General features: G+C 47.4%; 1 protein-coding gene across 5 annotated transcripts in view; it reads right to left on the bottom strand.

Moving 5' to 3' along the window:
• Nucleotides 1-22953, bottom strand: part of PIP4K2A (phosphatidylinositol-5-phosphate 4-kinase type 2 alpha) — a 186099-nt gene that overhangs the window by 26214 nt on the left and 136932 nt on the right. For 3 of the 5 annotated variants that reach the window (XM_058681712.1, XM_058681715.1, XM_058681713.1), the window contains exons 5-6: nt 11527-11673; nt 4947-4985 (exon numbers count right to left, since the gene is read on the bottom strand). The exons of 1 other annotated variant lie outside the window; for it this stretch is intronic. In XM_058681712.1, the coding sequence (XP_058537695.1) occupies nt 4947-4985; nt 11527-11673 (186 nt within the window). The remainder of the gene's footprint in view (nt 1-4946; nt 4986-11526; nt 11674-22953) is intronic. One more of the 5 variants, XM_058681714.1, reaches the window with a different exon arrangement.

The following is a 22953-nucleotide window of genomic DNA, read 5'->3' as shown; positions in this document are numbered from 1 at the left end:
TGCAGAGCGATGAACAAAATGCATATTTGTGTAAGTCCCCAGGACTCTCTCGCTCAAGAACATGGGCTTTTTAAAGAGTCAGGTCAAATCCCCCAGAAATCAAGTGAGTCCAGTTACGTTTTCTTTTACTTCCCTAGATTCCCTGCTGAGTGGCTTGCTTGTTGGCAGCGTGGCTCAGGCTGTCATTTGTAAAAAGCAGTCCGCTCAGCTATAATTACTAATTCGATGTCACACTGGAATCGCAGCGCAGCTGTGAAAAGATCGACCACCAGGGAGATTCGCATTTCTCTGTCTCATTTAGAGGAGGTAAACTGCCGGAGCCATGAATGGAAGATGCCCTTCCATTAAAAAGGAAAGAATTAAAGAATAAAACAAGTCATAGCAGCTGTCAAAATCTGACAACGGCTTAAAAAAAAAAAAAAAAAAAGCAGCCCTGGTCTTTTTTTTTTTTTTTAAATCCAAGACATCTGTACGTACGTGTTCCGATACTTGTTGCCATGAAAGTGATTCCATTATTGTTGCAACAGAACTTCTTTATTTCCCTCAGCGCCATCTTTATTATGATGCTAATGCAAATCACACTAATTATGAGGGAGCTGAAATCAGGGGACGGGACTTGTCTGCACCTAGATCACTAAATATTTGAAATGACGGTTTCAAAACTTGTCAGCAACAAGTTGGAAGTCTGGGCAATGAAGACAGTTATGGAGATTCAAATGAAAGGGAAAACTAACAAGCCAGATTACTAATCAAGTCAAGGCCGTGGGGATTCTTTACGAAAATTATCCTTTGCACCGTGACAATCTTTTTTTTTTTTTTGGAGAATATAGTTACACGGTGAAAGCAGTGAGAAGACTCTTGGCAGATCACGGGATTCCATTCGTGAAAGGCTAAAATGCAGAAAAGAAATATATCTAACGGCGGCTGTTTTGATGACATCAATGGTTTTACTTGCGAAGCCAAAGAATAGCATGTTTTTTGGGAGATGAAAAATATCAACTGCTCATGGAAAGAAAACCTGAAAGTTGAGAGGGCAACAAGGGCAAAGACATGTTTTAGAACTTGAAAACCCAATGTTTTTAGGAGCTCCGCTCTATTAATACATTTCTTTTTAGTAGGACAGTTTAGTGACCATTCCCTCGGCTGTGGCCAGATTATAAACAAACCGCCGTATCAGAGAGCCCTGATGTCCTCCTGCCAATGCAGGGGCGGTGGGGGGGGGGGGGGGGGGGCGTCGCCTCCGCTAATGACAAATTTGAATTACTTTTATATTCCTTACCTTTAAGGTGTTTCCTCTCGCCCCTGCTCGGTGAGCACTTGTAAACCACAAGGGCAGGCGGGTGGCCTTGTGGAGCTACTCTTTGTGGAAGAAAACTTGTCACGAACCCCACGCCCCGACAGAAGTAGAGGGCACGGAATTCTTCCCCAGGGCAATCGTGTGGACCGCGTTAATGTGTACACGGTGTAAGACACAGGGAGGTCGCCTGTGTTTATATATTAAAACAAAAACAAAAACAAAAACGGCGGCAACTTGCCAACATAGTATGAAACCGAACCATTGATGTCGCTACTTTAAGAATTTTAAGATCAAGACTCAGATGAACTGCTCTAGCACCGTAGTTAACTCCGAAACATTGTTTCTGGCAATGCAGTGAATGTTTCATGATTCACGGGATTAACATGAGTTTTTGATGCTATGTCCTTTTAAAACAGGAGACTGAGAGCTGCCAGACATTCAGAGGTAACAGCACAGTGGTCAGAAGCGTGAGCTCCGGGCTGAGACCCTTGGCTGTATCACATCGTGACTGGGGGACTCTGGACAAGTGACTGAACCTGTCTGCGAACTAACTTCATTTACTCAAAGGAAGTAGTAAGAGCACCAGTCTGGTGGTAAGGATGATCCGACCGAATTCATGTAAGATTTACACTCCACCAATGTCAGTTACCACTATTTGCCTTTCTAAAGCCCAAGACATCAAAACGCACAGTAAAAACACAAACCCCAGGCGAAGGGAAGGTTTCACCTCTGCCACTGATTATGTGACGCCCCACGGGAACGTAAGTTCATGGGTCTCAAATCGGTCCCGATGTGAGGTGGGGAAGGTCGTTCCCCTCTCTGACTTCTCTAAGCCCATCTCCCAGGGAGATGTTTTGAGGAACAATTCAGAATACGAGAAAAGCATTCTAAGCATTTTAGACGCCTCAGAAAAGTGGGTTTCTGTTAGAAATTCTGTAATTTCACTCTTTTTCACAGACACCTAGACCAGTAAAAGGCGGAGCATTTTTGGTGAAGGGGGCAGTAGGGGTGTGGTGAGGGCCTTGGGCATTCTGGGCAGTGCGTGGTCCTGTAGGCAGAGAGTAGAGGGAGGGATAGGGAACGAAGGGTCTGCTTCTGATGAAATAATACAGCTTCGAGGATGTCAAATATTTGTGGCTTTCCTTCGTAGATGTCCTTGTTTGCGGATTTTGGCTTCAGCAGCAACCACCCCATGGCCTTACCTGTCTTTCTGGGCACTGTTTACTGTCGAAGCAGACCACGCCCTTGGGGAGCAAACCTGAAGACATTAAGATAACAGGGGGCGGGAAGGGTGGGGTCTGGTAGCAATGATCTCAAGAGACTAGGGCGCAAAGGCAAAACAGAGCCACCGACGTGGAGAAGTGGATGCCACCCCAACCACAGTTCCTCCTCAGGGGCTGGCTTCTTGTTACGACGCAGCAAAGTCTGTGTGGCTCTCTAGATGGTCCAGATTATTTTCTCCTAGGAGAAAACCCAGCCATACTAAACCTCTGAGTCTCTCACGGGCTGAAACTTAAATACCCACTTGAGTCTTGAGCACCTGGAAAAACTGTTTAGTCATAGCAACATGGAAGTCCACAGTCCATTGTTTCTGCTGCTTTTGGCCAAAGCTGGCGCCTTCAGGGTGCTGTAGGTGGAGGTCAGAAATGTCAAAATACACCCACTAGTGCACAGTGAAAATACAAATGGTCGAAGAAGGAGCCACCATTTCCCTTTCTCTTCCCCGCTCCTTAACCCACTGCTCTCTGGCTTCTGTGGCACCCACTGTCACAGGCAAGGTCACCAGAGATTTCCTTGGTGATAGGCCAATGGATAACTCTCAGTCCTCACCCTACCTGAGCCTGCAGAAGTATCTGATTCCGGGGCAGTTCTCTCTCTCTGGTTTCTGGGCTAAGACCAGGGGCAAGGTTCCCTGGGCATTTCTCACAAGACACTCAATAAATGTGTCTCTTTGGCCGATCCTTTGCAGGACTCTCGTCCTTAACCCACTCCTTAAATCCGATGCTCTTCTGGGCTGGTTCCAGACACACTTCTCATCCTGGGCGGTCTCCTATATTTCCCTGATCATCCTTCCTGGAGGTTTCCAAGCCCCTTTGCTTCCGGCTGAAACCTTCCCTGCCGCCCCTCATGCCAAATGAGCATCTCTGTCATGGGGGAGAGGGGGACTGACATTTCAAACTCCTCCCACTCTGCTCTCCCCCGTCCGTGAGTAGAATCGACACCCTCCCCACCGTCCAAACCAGACAGCCGGGAGTCATCCCGAACCCCGCCCTCCCTCCACACACACTCCCTGGCACTGGTCCCCTGGCAGGGGGGGACCGGCTCATTTAATCTCTGAGCTCTGTGGATGCTTCCTCCTAAACCTCCATAACCTATCCTTGTCCGCCATCCCAGCTCTGGCCACCATTCTGTCCCGGTCATTTCAAAAGCCTTTCCAACGGGTGCGGCTTACCTCCCGCTCCAGCTAGGGCGCCCGGTGCGCCCCCTCTGCACCCCTGTACAGGATGCTCCTTCTCACCCCTCCCTCCAGCTAACTCTGACTTGTCCTCAGGTTTGCAAACATCACCTCCCCCAGGAAGCCCCTCCCCCCCAACCCCACCAAGCCAGAGTCAGGCGCCCTATTAAACCACTTATCACACGAGATGGTCATTTCCTATTTAACGTCTGTGTCGCCTGCTAGATGGGTCTGTGTCGTTCATTATTTTAGTCCCTGAAGCCTGTAGGGATGGTACCCACGAAAGAATTCACAAACACTTCTGAATGAATACAGCAGATCTCCAAAATATGAACCGCAAATCTAGACGGAATGACGCCACTCTAAGATACTAATTTAAAAACAAAACAAAAACAGAAAACCTTGAGCCCAGCTTCCAAACGGTTTGGTCAAATAAAAAAAAAAAAAAAAAAAAAAAGGCACTTCCCAAGGTGACAAGGGGGAATAACTGAGGGTACAGAGGTCCCTTGCATATAAGCCGATGTCGATTTTGGTCAGTTCAGATTTACATGCAGAAAGCCACTTCCCACATTCTTAATCAAACGGATTCGAGTGGAATCTGTCATCTTGCATAATAAATGAGATGGGATTCCAATATTGCCTGCTGTCCAGTGACTCAGGAAAAGGTAAAAAGAGGTAGTCTCTCCATCCCTAATTCTGCAAGTGACACATATTCCAACCCCACCTTAGAGTCGGAAGGGAGTCGGAAGCTCATCCGAGCCAACCTTTCACAGGTCAAGCTGAAGCTTTACCGCCCTCATTTTGCAGGTGCGAAGCCAGGGCTCAGGGAGGCACGCGGAAAGCGCTCGAGCTCCCGCCCGCTGGTTCGGGGTAACGTGGGGCCGGGACCCCCGCAGCTGAGCTGTGCCTGCCAGTCTGGATCCTGAGAGACCGGGTTCAAGACCGGGTTGCACGCGAAACGCTTTCATCCACCCTTAAAACCAAGAACTACTCCATGAGCCAACACAGAGGGAGGGGGGCACCTCATCCGAGGAAGCGAGGGCCGCAGGAGACCCCTCAGTCGGGTGACGCGGTGCCGGTGTGGCGGAAGGGAGCCGGGAGCGTCGCGGCGGAAGGCAAGAGGGAAAGAGGGGGACAGGGGTGCTGTTCCAGCACGCCGGCAGGACCGCGCCGGGAGTAGGTCAGGGTACTCACCTTTTCCTTGTCGCTAGCTTCTCTAGCCACCGTGGAGCCCTGAAACACAAACACGTCATGAAAACAGGCACACGGGAGGCATCGGGCTTCGCACGTTTAAAACACGCGCGTGTGCCAGGGCAGAGCGCAGAACACGTGAGCGCCAACTTCGCCGTGGCGCCTCAGCCCGCGTGGGCTCTGTCCCCTCCCCGATCACGACCCTGCCCCGTGGGTGCTCCCCGCTCCGCAGACCTTCCTGTTGGCTCGTCTCTCTAATCCTCTCCCTAGCTTGTCACCCGAGCTGTCTTCTCCCTGGTTCTCGTCCCCCCTCCCCCCGCCCCACTGGAAATCAGAAAACCTGACAATCACTTGAGTGATCAATCACTCAACGTTGGACCCAAACCACGCTCTGGTTCTTGCCCCGACTGCCAGAAATGGTTGGTCTCAACGGTCTTCAAAGGGGAAGCGGGCCACTAAGTGGCTGCGGGGGCCACGAGGGCACGGAATGCCTCTTTCCCCACATTACGTCTTCCAGCTATGGGCGCGCCTGGCCCTCTGCCCGTCTTTGTCCGTTTCCGAGAAATGTCTTCCTCGTTACCGTGAGTAACCTGTGTGTACCTCCCGGGCCCCCTCACTCTGGGAATCCCTTCAGACCCACACATTTACCCGCACCCCACTTTGTGCCAGGCGCCCGGCCGAGCCCAGAGGTAGAAAGTGGAAGAAAACACAGTTCTTGATCCCAGTAATTCTGCTCGGCTGCACTGGTTCTCCGAGCTCTGTCATCACAACAAGAACTGTTCATTCTTGGTGTTCCTCAGCGGCCACAGCAGGATCTCACATAGCAATCGATGCCCGGCGTTCCCTGAATCGATGGCTGGCAGCTCAGGCACTGATTAGAAAGTAGCCCGTGGGGGCGCCTGGGTGGCTCAGTCAGTTGAGCGGCCGACCTCGGCTCAGGTCATGATCTCACAGTCTGTGAGTTCGAGCCCCGCGTCGGGCTCTGTGCTGACAGCTCGGAGCCTGGAGCCTGCTTCAGATTCTGTGTCTCCCTCTCTCTCTGCCCCAACCCACTCATGTTCTGTCTCTCTCTCAAAAATAAATCAACATTAAAAAAAAAATTAAAAAAAAAAAAAAAGAAAGTAGCCTGTAATTCACAGATGAGAGACTCAGACTGAGGAGTCTCCTGGTACTGGGGACGGGGGCCCAGGCGGGAGTCCCCACCACCCCGGGGCCAATTCTCCACGCCCCTGGTGCTTGGCATTCCCGGGTCCGGTGGATGTGTGAGATCCTGCCGTCAGCCCAGGGGAAATGCTCGGTGTTTCTCGGGGATGCGTCAGGGGAGCACAAAGCCGACCCACGACAAGGTAAGTGGTTCAGAAGGAAAACCTGGGGCCCCTTTCCATAACCACAGCACATACTCCTCTGCACAAACCCAGCCGCTGCCCCTTGCAATGGCCTGTTTGCCCTTCTTCAGGGATTCTTGAATACAGACCACAAATACCTTCCTTTACACACTGGTTTCTAACAAAGAATGTTCTCAAAATCAAAAAACAACAACAAGACGGGATATTTGCAATATTTGAGCACTGTCTACGCTTACTGGTCAGAGGAAGAAAGCGCTTATTCCTCTTTGTATCTTTAGCCAAGTTTCTGGTCGCTGTGTGTGTATTATTCCCCCTGTAACAGAATTTACCCGGCTCTGAGTCTCAGGGAAGCTTCATCTCTATGTAAATGCAGATCATTAGCCGGGAGTGGGGGGGGGGGGGCAGAATCTCACCCAAATTTAAATTAACTTAAAATAAAAAAACGGAAATAGAAAATAAGGTTAAGTCATGGCCAAGAGTGTGAGCCACAAGATGATGCCAGATGTCCAGGTTCCGTCACAACAGAAAGTCCTGGCAAGAACAGAATTTATTTATTCTACGAGCTAAGAAGGGAGATGAAATTATGAAGTCAAGTTACAACTCTAATATCCAGGCTATAAGTATAATTTACATCAAGCTATGTTTACTAGGTGCTTGCTTGAATGAGGCACTATCTGAGGCATTTCTGGGGCATAAAAAATAAAAAGGACCAAAAATTTGCCTTTAAGACACTTACTGGTAGAATGGATAAGTCACAACCAAATTCACTGACCAATTCCCATATGCTACACATTATGCTGGACATAATAACATATATATATATATATATATATATATATATATATATATATATACGTATATATATATATATATATATATATGTATATATATATATATATATATATATATACGTATATATATATATATATATATATATATATACGTATATATATATATATATATATATGTATGAATGGGTCTTTCCTCACCTAGCAAAGGTAGGTAAAATTATCCCTGTTTTACAGATGAAGAAACTGAGGCTCAGGAAAGGTTCAGCAACCCACACACAGCTGACAAGTGATGAAACCAGGACATGTGGCTTCAGAGGTCACTCTGGCTTATTATATGGGGCGAGTCAGGCCAGTGAATGGAGTCCTCCTTCCTCTAAGGGGCACTGCAGAAGCCTCGTGGGAGAGAGGTACAAGGAACCCTGGAGGGTGGCTGGGATCTCCACCAGGGGCAATTCCAGGGAACAAAACTGCCTCAACCAGCAGGCAGAACAGAGGAAGGCTGTACTTGGGAAGCTTATACAGTTTATCTGAACTCCAGAGGGCAGGAGATCAGCCTAAACCACTTTCTCTCCCTTAGACTAGCATTTCTCAAAGTGTGCTGAGCATCCTGGGGTTCCAAGACCCTTTCATGGTCTGCAGAGTCAAAACTATCTTTATAATAACATTGAGACACGTTCTACTTTTTTCACTGCCTTGATATTTGCACGGATATTGAAAAAAAATAATGGGTAAAACTGTGGGCAGCTCAGCATAAATCCAGTGGCATCAGTGGTACTCATCGATATTGTCGGTCGTAGAATACATACAAAAATATACATGTTATATGTATGTACAAACATGTCCTTGAAGCAATGAAGTTAGTAAATCTTGACCGTGGAGTCAATACCTTTTCAGTATTCTTTGTGGGAATATATAGAAAACACTCCCGTTTATCAAGAAGAAATGTTTTAAGAACATTTTTGTGACGGGGGCTGCCTGGGTGGCTCAGTGGGTTAAGTGTCTGACTCTTGACTTCGGCTCGGGTCACAATCCCACTGTCGTGGGACGGAGCCCCGCAGAGGCGTCAGGCTCTGCGCTGACAACACGGAGCCCGCTTGGGATTCTATCTCTTCCCCTCTCTCCGTTCTTCCGCTGCTGCTCACGCGTGCACGTGCGCTCTCTCTCAAAATAAAGAAACGTTAAAAAAAGAACATTTTTGTGGTGGTTTGAGTTATGAGCTCAACTAGCCACTTTTTTCCATCACAACAACATTTTTGCTTGGAAGATCAAGTGGCAATGTCTTTACTCCGATCTGGGCATTTGGTAGGTATTTGCTCAAAGAAGAACAAAGCTGCGGGGCTCCGTATTTGCGGGGGGAGGGGGGTGGGGGGAGGAGAGGGGGTGCGGGGTGGGGGGGGTGGGGTGGGGTGCTGCGTGCTGGCACATAACAGAAAACAGTTCCCAGGGCTTGCTGCCAACGGTAAAATTTGAGCTTTTGAGTGGAAAGAAGAGTTTGAAGAAACTTTTATCCATCACTGTGAGTATGACAGCTTCTCCATACTGATGAGACTTATGGTGATATTAATGTGACTTTTAAGTTTATTTATTTATTTTGGGAAAGAGAGAGGGTGAGCGTGAGAGCATGTGTGGCACATGAGCAGGGAAGGGACAGTGAGTGAGTGAGTGAGAGAGAGAGAGAGAGAGAGAGAGAGAGATAGAGAGAGAACACCTTAAGCTGTGCTGTCATCTCGGAGCCTAATGGGGGGCGGGATCCCAAGAACTGTGAGATCATGACCTGAGCCAAAATCAAGAGTCAGAGCTTAACCAACTGAGCCAGCCAGGTGCCCCATGACTCCCTGACTCTGTATAATGAAATGTGTCAATATTTGGAAGAGCACGAAACTCAGTGAACCATCTGTTCCAAATGACCAAAGCATGATGTCTTTGGACCGCTATGTGTAAATGCACCTGTAGATTATGCAGAAATAAGTACAGAAAGTTCACTGATGTGATTTCAGATTCCACATTGTAACTGAGCTTTAAGAAATTACTACTTGTCAAGTTTTGGTGTAATATCAAAGAAGAGTCTCTGCAAATTTCTGAGAAAGTTCTTAAAACACCCACCCTCCCGTTTTCCAACCACGTATCTTTGTAAGGTCGGACGTTCTTCATACACTTCAGTCGAGTAACATCGTTAGCAGGCTGACAGCACAACCAGCTATGACATTCCAATTGTCTCAGATTAAGTCAGATATTGAGGAGATTTGCAAAAAATGTTAAAAAAAAAAAAAAAAAAAGGCCATCTGTCTCACTAAATTTTTTGATTTGTAAGATCCAGCTATTTTTCATAAAAACATGCTAACATGTAATAATAGTCTTTTATTTTAAATGAAGCAAGCATTTAAAAATCTCTTATTTCAGGGGTGCCTGGGGAGCTCAGTTTGTTAAGCGTCAGACTCTCGATTTCAGCTCAGGTGATGATCTCATGCTTTCTGGTTTGGGTCCGGCATTGGGCTTTATGCTGACACTATGGAGCTGGCCCTGGTTTCTCTCTCTGTCTCTCTCTCTCTCTGTCTCTCCAAACAAATAAACCTAAAGAAAAATTTTATTTTAATTTCTAACATTAAATAGCAGTAGATATAACCTATACAAGCAAAAGCTTTTTGGGGTCCTCTTTTTTACAAATTGTAATTTCAATATAACCAGCATACAATGTTATATTAGTTTCACATGGACAACACAGTGACCTAACACTTCTATATACATTACTCAGTGCTCATCGTGGTAACTGTACTTTTAATCCCTTTTACCTCTTTCACCCATCCCTCACCCACCTCCCCTCTGGTAACCATTAGTTTGCTCTTTTTGGTTAAGACTTTTTTTTTTTTTTTTTTTTTTGGGTCCCTCTTTTTCTTTGTTTGTTTCTTTTTTTTTTTTTTTTTAAATTTTTTTTTAACGTTTATTTATTTTTGAGACAGAGAGAGACAGAGCATGAACAGGGGAGGGGCAGAGAGAGAGGGAGACACAGAATGCGAAACAGGCTCCAGGCTCTGAGCTGTCAGCACAGAGCCCGACGCGGGGCTCGAACTCACGGACCATGAGATCATGACCTGAGCCGAAGTCGGACGCTTAACCGACCAAGCCACCCAGGCGCCCCTCTTTGTTTGTTTCTTAAATTCCATGAGCGAAATCGTAAGGTATTTGTCTTTCTCTGACTTCTTTCGCTTCCCATTATACCTTCTAAATCCATCCATGCTGTCGTAAATGGCAAGATTTCATTCTTTTTTTTATGGCTGAGTAATATTCCAGTGTGTGTGTGTGTGTGTGTGTGTGTGTGTGTCTACCCCACATCTTTATCCATTCACCTCCATATCTTGGCTATGGTAAATAACGCTACAAGAAACACAGGGTGCACGTATCTTTTCTAATTAGTGTTTTGTATCCTTTGGGTAAATACCCAGTGCAATTACTGGATCATGTGGCAATTCTATTTTAATTTTTTGAGGAAGTTCCATAGGGGCTGTATTAGGGGTCCTCTTTTAAGAACGAAGGAGTCTGAGATTAAAAAAAAAAAAAAAAAATTCGCGATCTCCTGGTAAAGGCCAAAGGGTGGCAAGCTTTTTCTAAAAAGGGTCAGCTGGCAACTGTTTTAGGTTTTGGGGTCCAAAACAGTTGCTGTGGTACAAGGTAACTCTGTTGCTATAATACAAAAACAACCACCCGTGGTACAGAAACACTGGCCGTGGCAGCGTTCCAATAAAACTTTATTTACAAAAGTGGCCAAGTCGGATTTGCCACGCAGGCAGGTTGCAGCTTGCCAGCTCCTAACCTGGATGTTCTCCCCCTAGGTCAGCGATCCAAGAATCGGTTCACCCCACTCCACTCAGAATTCCAGTGGTGTGCCTGTCCCTCAAGGTCTCTGAAACAGCCGGCCTCAGGCCCTGCGCCCTCTGCTGGGAATGCCGTTCTCTCAGCTCATGCCCTCCTCCCCCGGGTCGGCTTCCGTGTCGTCTCAGTGAAACTTTCCCTGACACCCTGTGTAAGCTGTATCCCTTCCCCATTCTTCCCCTTCTTTACCTCTGTCCATTGCACTTAGCCCTTCTTAACATGCTGTGGGATTTACTCACTGCTTTTACTTTCTGTCCATCTTTACCCACCACGATATTAGCTCCTTTGAGTATGGACAGCATTGGTCTGTTCTGTCCATCACACCGTTCCCAGCGTCAAAGCCGTGCCTGGCACCTCGCTGGTGTCCAACAAATAACTTGTTGAAAAAAATCAGATGTGCTACTTCCCAACGTGCAACGGTCTCCTGGGAAAGCCCACAAGTGATTCTTGTTTAACTCGAAGGACAGCACTGTTAGGCTAACTGCCTGGTGGCGTTAAGCTCTGAGCAGCAAATAAGCATTTGGCGGGATCAATTACAACATTTGGTCAATTACTTAATAAAAATTCACACAGTCTTACCTTTAAGTCGTATTTCCTATATACAGATAAACGGTGGCTGAACACATTTCTTGTAACAATCACGTATATTTCCACTCCATCCACATTAAGCCGGTACATGCCCAAGAACTGAGGAAGAAGGGTGATCCCATGACATTCTACTATATACTGCATAGGAGAGAGAGAGACAGGAACAAAGTATGCGCTCAAAAGGTGCTCATTCAGATGTGAACCGTAACTCTTCAGCCTACGGTGGGCGGACAAAGTGAAACCCTCCAACCGTTAAGGTCCTAGTTACAGAAAATGGCCACGTTTATACTGCCTGACACAGGATCCGTGTTCACCACATTTACACAGATAAGAGAATTCAACTTTTATCTCCAAAGAGGTATTTTTTTCCTAACATTCCAAACCAATTTGTACAGTCAAATCTTGGACATAATAGTGTTAGACCAGAGGGCAAGTGACTGGCCTATTTGCTAATGCCTCTAGAGAGAAATCACACCCTCCCTAAGGCCTCTGCCTTCCTCCCCAGAAGCCCAGGTGATGATTTCATGAGGTTGAGGGACAGTCACTTGGCCACCAAGATCAGCTCTTTTAACGGTGTTATTAAAGTACAGCGTTGAAGCTGTGATTAAAGAGGAAACTGTGGAGAGAGCTCAGTGTGGGAAGCTGGGACAGCTGGCTCTAGTCTTAGTTTTTGTTTCTTACCCACCACTCTGATGTCTCGGGCTAGGCGGCCCGCCAGAGCAGTGCATGAAGGGAAGGTGCCACGCCAGAGAGCTTGATCCTGCTCTATAGCCAGGTCAGATGGAGATTCTCTGGCCTGTTGTTGGATTTCATCAAGGCCACTGGCCAAGTGCCAGCTTTGATGCCATTTCTGATTAAAGTTGCAAAAACACAACAGGAGTCGAGAAGTATTGGTGACTGTCCTCTAAAGGGCCACAAGATGGAGACACTTCTCCTTGAAAGCAGATCTTTATAAAATGGGTCCCACTGCACTTTTTTTTTTTTTTTTTTTTTTTTTTTTTTTTTAATTTATTTTTGAGACAGAGAGAGACAGAGCATGAACGGGGGAGGGTCAGAGAGAGGGAGACACAGAATCGGAAACAGGCTCCAGGCTCTGAGCTGCCAGCACAGAGCCTGATGCGGGGCTCAAACCCACGGACCGCGAGATCGTGACCTGAGCCGAAGTCGGCCGCCCAACCGACTGAGCCACCCAGGCGTCCCCCACTGCACTTTTCAAAGGAAAGTTAGGTTTTTCCTCCCTTTAAAATGAAGGGAGAAAGAATATTGCAAGAAAAGCTCTTTTAGGTCCTTGACATGTATGTGAAATCTCTAGGACGTGAACAGCACGAATAGTAAGATTCCAAAATTGTAAAAATTGTTAAGATCACACACGTTGTGCGTATTTACAGGGAGGAGCCTGGAAGAATGGTCACCACGTATTAATAGTGGAATTTTGGGTAATTTTGCTTTCTTCCCTTTTTTTTTTTTTTTTTAAATTATATCGTTTGAATTTTTTCATTTTACAATGGGCATTGTATAACAACAAAATGCCCTTTCAAACATTTTAGTGGTAAGCACTGTCAATAATCAACTCCGATAATATTTAACCATCTTAAGAGAAAAAAAAAAAAGGACCTTTATTTTTATCATTAAAGATGGACAGCATCAGAAAATGAGTTTGACTTGTGCCACCCAGAGTTGTGGCAGGTTTTAAAGATGCTCTTGCCTTTGTTTGTTTGTTTGTTTGTTTTTTTACCATACTGACCCTAACTGAGCCACACATTTTAATTTGATACATTTTTCTGAGTAGAATGTCACTTCAATTTGTTCCTAATTTGAAGTCAGATCGGTGGAACTTTTTCTATTTGTCTCCTTTCAAAAAATAGTAAACTGGGGCGCCCGGGTGGCTCAGTCGGTTAAGCGTCTGACTTCGGCTCAAGTCGTGATCTCACAGTTCGTGAGTTCGAGCCCCACGTCGGGCTCTGTGCTGACAGCTCAGAGCCTGGAGCCTCCTTCGGATGCTGTGTCGCCCTCTCTCTCTGCCCCTCCCCCCGCTTGCACTCTGTCTCTCTGCCTCTCTCTCTCTCAAAAATAAACATTTAAAAAACCCCAGCAAATTAACTTGAGTTTTGTGGATACCAAACAGGGGGTAAAGAGCCATTGGTTGAAAATAAAACCTCTTACCTCTGATTGAAAGAAATAAAAAGGGCTGCTGTCCCTCCCCTCTGAAGAAAGACCTTGGGTGGAGCCTTAAAAACCTGGAGACTACGGGAGTCTACCTTGTGTGAATGTGGTAGAAAGACCATGGGTGAGGGAGCTGGAAAGAATGTACATGCCTCCTGGTGTCTCCGCTTAGCAGCTGTGGGATCTTGGGCAAGCTATTAAATCACTTTTCGTTTTAGTTTCACTTTCTGGAAAACGAGCACCGTAATTCCTACCATGAAGGAGGGTCACTGTCAAGATTAGAGATGAAAGTATTTCGACACACTTCACACAATGCCTTGTGCTGCCCTACATTCTTCCTCCTCCTGCAGGCGACAGTGGTAATAGTAACAATTCTTCTCATTTAAAACTCTCATAAGAGATTTCACCGTTGCACCTGTCGGCTTTGTCCTCCAAACTCACTGGCAGGCATTGGACTGGCGTCTACTCTGAGGCAGGCTCTGCGTCGCTCTTTTGGAGGCCCCGGGGGCATGTCCCCAGCCCTGGGGGTGGGGGGTGCACACCAGTTTCAGTCTGGCTGTTCAACCCCTCTTTGTGCTCGGATTATTCTCGTCCTGGCCCATCTTTTACAAGTCTTGCCAGTAAATGAAGTCTTTTTAATCAAAATCTCTGTGTAACGGGGCACCTGGGTGGCTCAGTCGGTTAAGCATCCGACTTCGGCTCAGGTCATGGTCTCGCGGTTCGTGAGTTCGAGCCCCGCGTGGGGGGCTCTGTGCTGTCAGCTCAGAGCCTGGAGGCTGCTTTGGATTCTGTGTCTCCCTCTCTCTTGCCCTTCCCCTGCTCATGCTCTGTCACTCTCAGAAATAAATACACATTAAAAAAATATCTTTGGGGGGCGCCTGGGTGGCTTAGTTGGTTAAGCGTCCAACTTCGGTTTGGGTCATGATCTCATGGCTCGTGAGTTCGAGCCCCGCATCGGGCTCTGTGCTGACAGCTCGGAGCCTGGAGCCTGCTTCGGATTCTGTGTCTCCCTCTCTCTCTGCCCCTTTCCTGCTCACACGGTCTCTCTCTCTTAAAAACAAATAAACATTTGGGGCGCCTGGGTGGCGCAGTCGGTTAAGCGGCCGACTTCAGCCAGGTCACGATCTCGCGTCTGTGAGTTCGAGCCCCGCGTCGGGCTCTGTGCTGACAGCTCGGAGCCTGGAGCCTGTTTCCAATTCTGTGTCTCCCTCTCTCTCTGCCCCTTTCCTGCTCACACGGTCTCTCTCTCTTAAAAACAAATAAACATTAAAAAATTTTTTAAAAATATTAAAAAAAAATCCGTGTAAACCCACAGAGCACCATGGAACAGAGTGGATACTATTATTCAGGTTATGAACATGATAAAGAAACTCTGAATACTGTACAGGAAATCATCAAGGTTCCCCCCCCCCCCATGCAGATGACATCCTACAACTCCTCCACCTTTACGATTACATAAATTACTGCATACAAAAATCAGATCAGTTTGATCTGCATCTCCCAGCTTCTACACGCACTTGCGCTCAAAGGCACGTTCATCTGAGGCTCTCTGACGCACACCTGGAATAGACACAGAACCGCATCCCACATTCAAGCCTATCGTATTAGATTCGAGGATCGACAGGGCAACAGTCGGTGACAAACGTTTAGGAAGCACTTATGGGTCAAAACTTGGCAGAAGAGAAACTCTACCCACTAGCTGCATTTCTGGGGAGAGATTACACGGTTTCCTTACAGGAGAGGGACGTCCGGCCGGCTCCGTGAACGCCGGGGCCGGGGGACCGCCGCTCTGGCAGGCGGGTCGCTGCGCGCGGGAGCCAGCACGAAGGGGCCTGAACGTTCATCCGCTCGGGTTTTCACCAGCTGACCCAGGAAATGCTGCACACCAAGGGCAACACCAGTGGTCGCGCGTGCAAACCACGCACACAAACTACCGGGGTAATCCCACATCCGGGAGACTGTCAATTCTCGGCCGGAGCTGTAGCTGGGCCCTTTGCACGACTCAGCCGCGTGGCGCTGCTAACCCCCCGCCCCGTCCGGTTCCACATTCACTAGCTGTGTACCCTCCGGGGAATCACTCAACCTCTCTGTGCCTCTGCATTTAGAGCAGAGGGGTGACAACAGTACTGAGGGCACAGGGTCTTTGTGAAGAATGTGAAGGCCAAGGGAATGGGACTTGGGGGGACTGACTGCCCTGGAGTCAAGCCACAGCAAGATGAAACCAAGACCCTGCGGGGAGGGGCGGAAAAGGGAGAGAGTAGAGAGGGAGGGAGACTTTCTAGGGCACCGGATGTGTTCCCCAAATGCTGAGAAATGGATTTTATTTTATTTATTTAAAATTTTTTTAATGTTTATTGTATTTTTTTTTGTTTATTATTATTTTTTTTGTTTATTGTATTTTTGAGAGAGAGAGAGAGAGAGAGAGAGGGAGAGAGGGAGAGAGGGAGAGGGAGGGAGAACAAATGAGGGAGGGGCAGAGAGGGGGGCGGGGGACAGAGGATCCATAGGATCCATAGCGGGCTCTGTGCTGACGGCAGGGAACCTGATGGGAACCTGATGGGGGCTTGAACTCTGGAACTGCATGATCATATTCTGAGCTGAAGTCAGAAGCTTACCTGAGTCACCCAGGCGCCTCTGGATTTTATTTTAAATACGTGACGGGGACTCCCAATTTCAATGAATCTTCACAGAACAAAGGCTTTCTAAAAATGAATAGTTTTGCATATGTATGTGTGTATGTATTTGTTTATAAAGTTAGGCGATATTTTTGTAAATATAAAATCAACACTAACAAATTGTATTTCTCTCTCATGTTGCTTTTAGGATCAGAGGCCTGAGCCCTTTCCCTTCAAGAACTTAAACACCATTGACGAATTTACACCACAACGTGGACAAAAATGCTTCAAAAATGATAAGAAAGGCGTGCACTGGGGGCACTATAGTATTGTGCGTTTCTTTAATAACCAATTCTCTCTCTCTCTTTTTTAAATAGTTAAAAACACCCCCCGGCATCTGCTAGGTATTAATTTCTTTTTAACACTGTTGACCCAATCACAAGATAATCTGAGGAAACCTTTGCTCCCTCCCTTCTACAGGCTTAATTTCCAGATGACGAGAATGGAGAAATAACAACTTAATTCTGAGGATGACTCCTTGAGAAAAACATAAGTATTTCTTTCACGTTCAGCCACCGTCTGGCTTGTGACTACAAGGGGGGCCGTCCCCGGGGCACACGGGTGTTCCTTATCTGCTCTGTTGCAACCTCAATCTGTAGACTCAAACTCTGCTACTCAAGGTCCCGAGGGAGGTGGGGCCACCAACGGACCAAACTTCTGGCCATGCTAATCATCCACGTGTGGCTCAGAAAGCAAGAGCGCACATCAGCCGGCAGAGGGGATTCTTCCCCGAGAGCGAGGGCCGAACGTACACCATCCCTCCAGGGTCTCTCAAATATGGCATTTTTCGGAGACATTCCTATCTGGGGCATGACGGCGGCTGCTCTGGGTCACCTGCAGCCTAGCTCTTCTCTCGCGTCGGAGAAGCTGGGTCTGGCGCCCGCACTGGTGGCTTTCAAATGCGTGCAACTCCGCAATGACCCTGAGTCTTCATCTGAATAGGCACTGAACGCGTCCTCTCCAAGTTTAAACAAGTGAACTCGATTGCCATCAATTCTTACTATGCTTTCTATATGGAGCTAAGACAATGACAGTTATTCTTGGGCTCAGCGTCTATATTCTCAGTGTTACACTTCCTGCATTACCTACGTTCGCATTTTAAAATATTGTTTTTATTAAGTATTTTTCACGCTTGTATTTTCATGGCTGGATACCTCCTGTTACCTGTTATTTATCAGAGTGGCTTCCGTTTTTTTTCAAGAGGACTCTCAGAAACTTACATTTGCTGGCAATGTTGTTGTCTGCAACTGTGTTTTCAACACTAACAGTTTTTACTTTTTTGTGTCTTCTTTGAAAAAAACGTGCTTGTTGGGGAGCATCTGAGTGTCTCAGTTGGTTAAGCGTCAGACTCTTGACTTCGGCTCAGGTCCTGATCCCGTAGTTCATGAGTTCCAGCCCCGCATCGGGCTCCACACTGACAGTCGGGGGCCTGCTTGGGTTCCCTCTCTCCCTCTCTCTCTGCCCCTCCCCAACCTGCACTTTCTCTCCCTCAAAATAAATAAACATTTAAAAAAAAAAAATGTACTTGTTGGAGGGGCGCCTGGGTAGCTCAGTCGACAAAGTGTCCAACTTCGGCTCAGGTGGTGATCTCCCAGTTTGTGGGTCTGAGCCCTGTGTCGGGCTCTGTGCTGACAGCTCAGAGCCTGGAGCCTGTTCCAGATTCTGTGTCTCCCTCTCTCTCTGCCCCTCCCCTGCTTGCGCTCTGTCGTCTCCCTCTCTCCAAAATGAATATATGTTTAAAAAAAAAATGTACTTGTTAGAAAAAAATAATGTATTTGTCTGGGCACCTGGCTGGCTCAGTCGGAAAAACATGCAACTCTTGATCTTGGAGTTGTGAGTTCAAGCCCCATGTTGGGTGTAGAGATTACTTAAATAAACAGTACTTTAAAAAAATGCAATTGTAGGGGTGCCTGGGTGGCTCAGTTGGTTGAGAGGCCGACTTCAGCTCAGGTCATGATCTCACGTCTTGTGGGTTCGAGCCCCGCATCGGGCTCTGTGCTGACAGCTCAGAGCCTGGAGCCTGCTTCGGATTCTGTCTCCCTCTCTCTCTGCCCCTCCCCAACTCGCACTGTGTGTGTTGTGTCTCTCTCTCTCAAAACTAAACAAACATTAACAAAAATTCATAAAGGATTCCACGGGGTAACCAGTAAAACTAAATTTTATCTCTTCATCATTCTTCCTTAGAACTTTTTCCTCTATAGCTACAGGTTTGCTAGAACTGTAACACAATGATAAATTAACACGGTGAAATCAGAAATCTTAAATCCTATAAAGCCAAACAACCACAACAAGGTCTCCGTCTCCTTTGCTCTTAGGCACTCAACAAGAATAGCAAGTGTTAGGAATCCCCAATTTGTTGTTCCTCTTGTGCAAAATGAAACGCCATGAAAAGACCCACAGCCGACTGAAGGTTTCAGCCGAGAAGGTTCTAAGTGATGTCCCGCGACAGATCGATATTTATAGCTCTGCATGCAAGTGCGAACCTGGACTCTTGGCTTTGGAAATTGCTGTTATTATCATGTTTCACTCACTCTTCTAGGGGCTTGGAGTGACAATTTAATATAGCATCAAATTAATACTTCAACGTAAAGTCTCGTTTCATTTAATGTTTCTGAAAGGGTAAATTACCTGTAATCCTTCTTGTGCCTCTGGCTATGTTTATAGATCACTGCGCCAACAAGAAAGAAAGAAAAGAAAGAAAGAGGGGCGCCTGGGGGGCTCGGTCGGTCAAGGGTCTGACTTCGGCTCAGGTCATGATCTCACCGTTTGTGAGTTTGAGCCCCACGTCGGGCTCCGCGCTGGCAGCGTGGAGCCTGCTTAGGGTTCTCTCTCTCCCTCCCCCACCCCCTGCCATTCATGCTATGTCTGTCTCTCTCTAAATAAACTCAAATAAGTGCTTAGGGCATTTTTTCCTGGCTACAATGAAAATGCAGAATGGCCTTTCCAGCCTCATCCTAAGGAGATCTGAGACCTTACGGCCCCTCCAGAACCACACCCGACGGGAGGCTGAGCTGGTCAAAGAAGGCAGGTTCCAGAACCATCCTCTTGCCCTCCAAACAGCCAGGAGCTGGGCCCCCAGAGGCCCGTGCCTAGGACTGGGAGGCCAAATGCTTCAGCAGGGGTACCTGGGAGCCAGGCCAGGAGGAGGAACTGGGGCCAGAGAAGTTGTGTAGCAGGAAAGGCAGGGCGCTACGAGGTGTAGATCCTGACAGAAACATGTTGTGCTCCCCGTTCACCTTCTTCGGCACAGAGAAAGCTCTCTGGACAGCACCTGGCCTAAAGTGAAGCTCGGGGACCCTCTGGAGATTAAGCAAGGAGCTCACCAGGACCACCAAAGACGAGAAGGCAAGTGTGGCCGCCCCTGGGGAAGGCCTTCCCACCCAGCTGTGGAGCGCAGTCCGCGGCCTTGTTGGCAGGCTCCTTCTGCGCCTGCCTCCCTGTCACTCTGGCCCGACGCAGGAGCTTCTCGGGGGGAGGGCTCAAGAGCACCGCACCAGTCGGCCACAGCTTCATCGGCCTGCATGGCGGTCTGACTCCCCGTCTGCCCAATCCTGCCCCTCCCCCCTCCCCTACCTTACCTAGGTATGACCCCTAGTCTACATCTTGACCCCAGACTGTGTGGGCTTCTGCTTGGGAAGGTTGCTCTGAGGCTTTTATCTTGGCTTATTTATTTTTAAAAATGTTTAATGTTTATTTATTTTTGAGAGAGCGCGAGCGAGCACGAGCGGGGGAGGGGCAGAGAGAAACAACAAATTCAGGTTCCCAGAAATTACAAAGGTTGGGACTATCAGAAACAGAATTCGAACAGCTCTGCAGAAAACATTTAAAAGACAGAAGATGGGGCCGCTTGGGCGGCTCGGTTGGTTACACGTCTGACTCTTGATCTCAGCTCAGGTCTTGATCTCAGGGTCGTGAGTTCAAGACCCGCACTGGGCTTCATGCTGGGTGTGAAGGCTACTTAAAAAAGAAATAAATTTTTTAAAAGCTAAAAAAACTAAAAATAAAGAATGCCATTTCAGACATGGGCATATTACAAGCAACTATCAGGAATGAACTGGCAGATATTTAAAAATGGAACTTCTGGAAGGAAAACGGAATTATAGAAACAAAAAGCATTGGATAGGTGAGACAGGGGAACAGGACAGTATAGCTGGAACGGGTACAGCTGAGGAATTTCCCCGGAATCTCACGAACAGAGATGTTTGCAGGTGGAAAATGGCAAAGAGAAGTGATGAGCCGTGGAGACCAGAATGAGAACGTTCTAGCTGTTAGAGAGGCAAGAGGAGAAAAGACGATGTATAAAGAGAAAAGGTCGGCGGAATTTCCAGAAACTGGAGAAGATCTGCTGCAGGAGGCAGGTGCTGTGAGTGGGTTGGGCAACTCCCTGGAAACCCGAGGCCCAATGTGTAGGATGCCAGGAGCTGGGAGCCGGGAGCCGGGAGGCAAGGGCTCTGAGCACCCCACTCATTAGCAAGCAGCAACTCCCCACCTGCAAAGTGGAGCTGGGGTAGGGGGACTCCCTACCCCAGAGGGGACTCCCTCGGGACCCCAGAGATGGCAAAGGCCTTTCCTGATGTTTCTGGCTCTTTCTAAGACCAAGAAATGCGTCTGCCGCTTCTGAGGGCAGAGGCCCTGCTGGGAGCTCAGAGCTCCCCGGTACCTCCTGGACTTAAAGCTTTAAGTGTCCTTTTCAAATTTTAACAGACCTCTTCTCCAGACAGGGAACCAAAAACCCAAGGGCAGACTCGGGAGTGTTTCCCCAGTTCTAGAAAGGAGATACTGCCCTGCCGCCTAAGAAGCTTCGTCAGCATCACCTGGGAGCGCGTTAGAGACGCAGCATCTCAGGCCACCCCAGACCCACGGGGTTCAGAATCTGCGTTCGTGTGGGAGGCTCGAGTGCTGCGTCTAGAATCAAAGTCTGGGAAGCAATGATGTGGTCTGTAACTGTTTCTCCTGTGCCAACACTGGTTGTTTTAACGGAGGGCTTTTATGGTGCCTGTTTTCTGGGTTTTCCTCTACCCGTGGCTCACTCTTCGAATGATAACGCCGACACCACTGTCCTTCGTGGGAAGGTAAAAAGATATGCTTCAGAGAGGGTCCAAAAAAAGCCCAGCATTCAGTCTAAATCCTCCGCTGAGATGTGAGGTACTCGCATAACATCCAGATTCAGCTCAAGTTACTGACTATTTCCCAATTGCCAAGGATAAAAAGGGATTTAGGGGGGGTTACTTTACCAATTCTTTCAGTTGATCATTTCAGTCATTTGAAATAGAAAAAGAAGCGCCTTTAAACCCTGAATTGCAAAAACTTAGAAGATATTCTTGGGCATTTCTGGATCATTTATACGAACTTGTTCCCTCTCCTGAAACTTCTAAAATTTTACTGACACTGACTCTGAATTTCAGTTAACGCTGAAGGACAGAAGACCAAAACTCCCAGTGAATTCAAGCCGGCGGGGAAAAAAAAAAAGAATCACTCACTTAAAGAGGAAGTAAGACATTCAAGTAGGTTCTTGACCATTTTTTTTTTTCCCCTTTTGGAATGCTCTCTGACACGGTCGGGACAGTCAGCTGATAATCGTCACTTACAAGACCCAAGTTTACTCTAGCCTGACAAAATCTGAAGCTGGCATTGACACCAAAACATTAGGTTATTTTCCCAAATAAAACAAAGACAAAACCAAATAAAGTAAAAGAGACTTGTAAGCGTTTCCTTTGCTAAATAGAAATTTCCCGCTGGTCTGAGAGACGACGCCGAGTAGAAATTAGGTAGGATTTCGGCCGCATGTCAAGACTAAAAGCAAGACGCCAGGACTTGGGAAAAATTCGAACTCCTTGTGGTTTGAATCCTCCTAATTCTGCAACGGGACCACACGGTATGAGAAACCAGGCCCCCCAGTGGATCGAAAGAGTTCACGGGTTTCAACACCGGGAGGGAGTAGAACAGTATTTATCTTAGTCATTTGTTTAGCACGGACCATACACCAACCTGAGCAGGTTGTAAAAATCAATTCGCCTAATTAGCACAAAACCTAAGGAGGTTGGTGCTTGATGAAGGAGGTTCTGTGATCCAAATTTTATAGGCAGAGAAGCGGCATGGAGAGGTTAGGTGACGTGCCCCAGGTCGCGGCGCTGGTCACAGGCAAAAGTGAGCACACAGCTCCGCAGTCCGAGGCTCGAACCCTCTCCCACACCGCATGGCCGGGGAGGTAGGCTCGTCAGAAGCTTAATCCCAGGAAAAATTTATTTAAACATCTAGCGATGTTCCACTTCTCCAGACACTGGCCTGGTCTCTGACCTTCCGGACCATAGCTGCAGCTCTGGGGAGATTTCATCAAAACAGAAAACAACGAAGGAAAAGAGAAGGGAAAAGAGAAGTCAAAGGGCCACGCCATGACCACAGTTATCGGCAAGTCCATCCGTTTATTCCACAGGAGACACCCTCTCGGATGGCCGGTCCCGTCCGTTGACAGGTAATGTGAACGAGTCTCACTGCTTGTCTACTAGCCCAGGTGGTTCAGAAGCACAGCACATTAGAAGGTAAAAGCGGTGAAAAGCAACACGAAATGGAAGAATTGACA

Source organism: Neofelis nebulosa, chromosome 8, assembly GCF_028018385.1.
Source record: "Neofelis nebulosa isolate mNeoNeb1 chromosome 8, mNeoNeb1.pri, whole genome shotgun sequence".
In the NCBI taxonomy this organism is placed as follows: Eukaryota; Metazoa; Chordata; class Mammalia; order Carnivora; family Felidae; genus Neofelis; species Neofelis nebulosa.
This window is presented reverse-complemented; position numbering and strand designations above follow the sequence as displayed.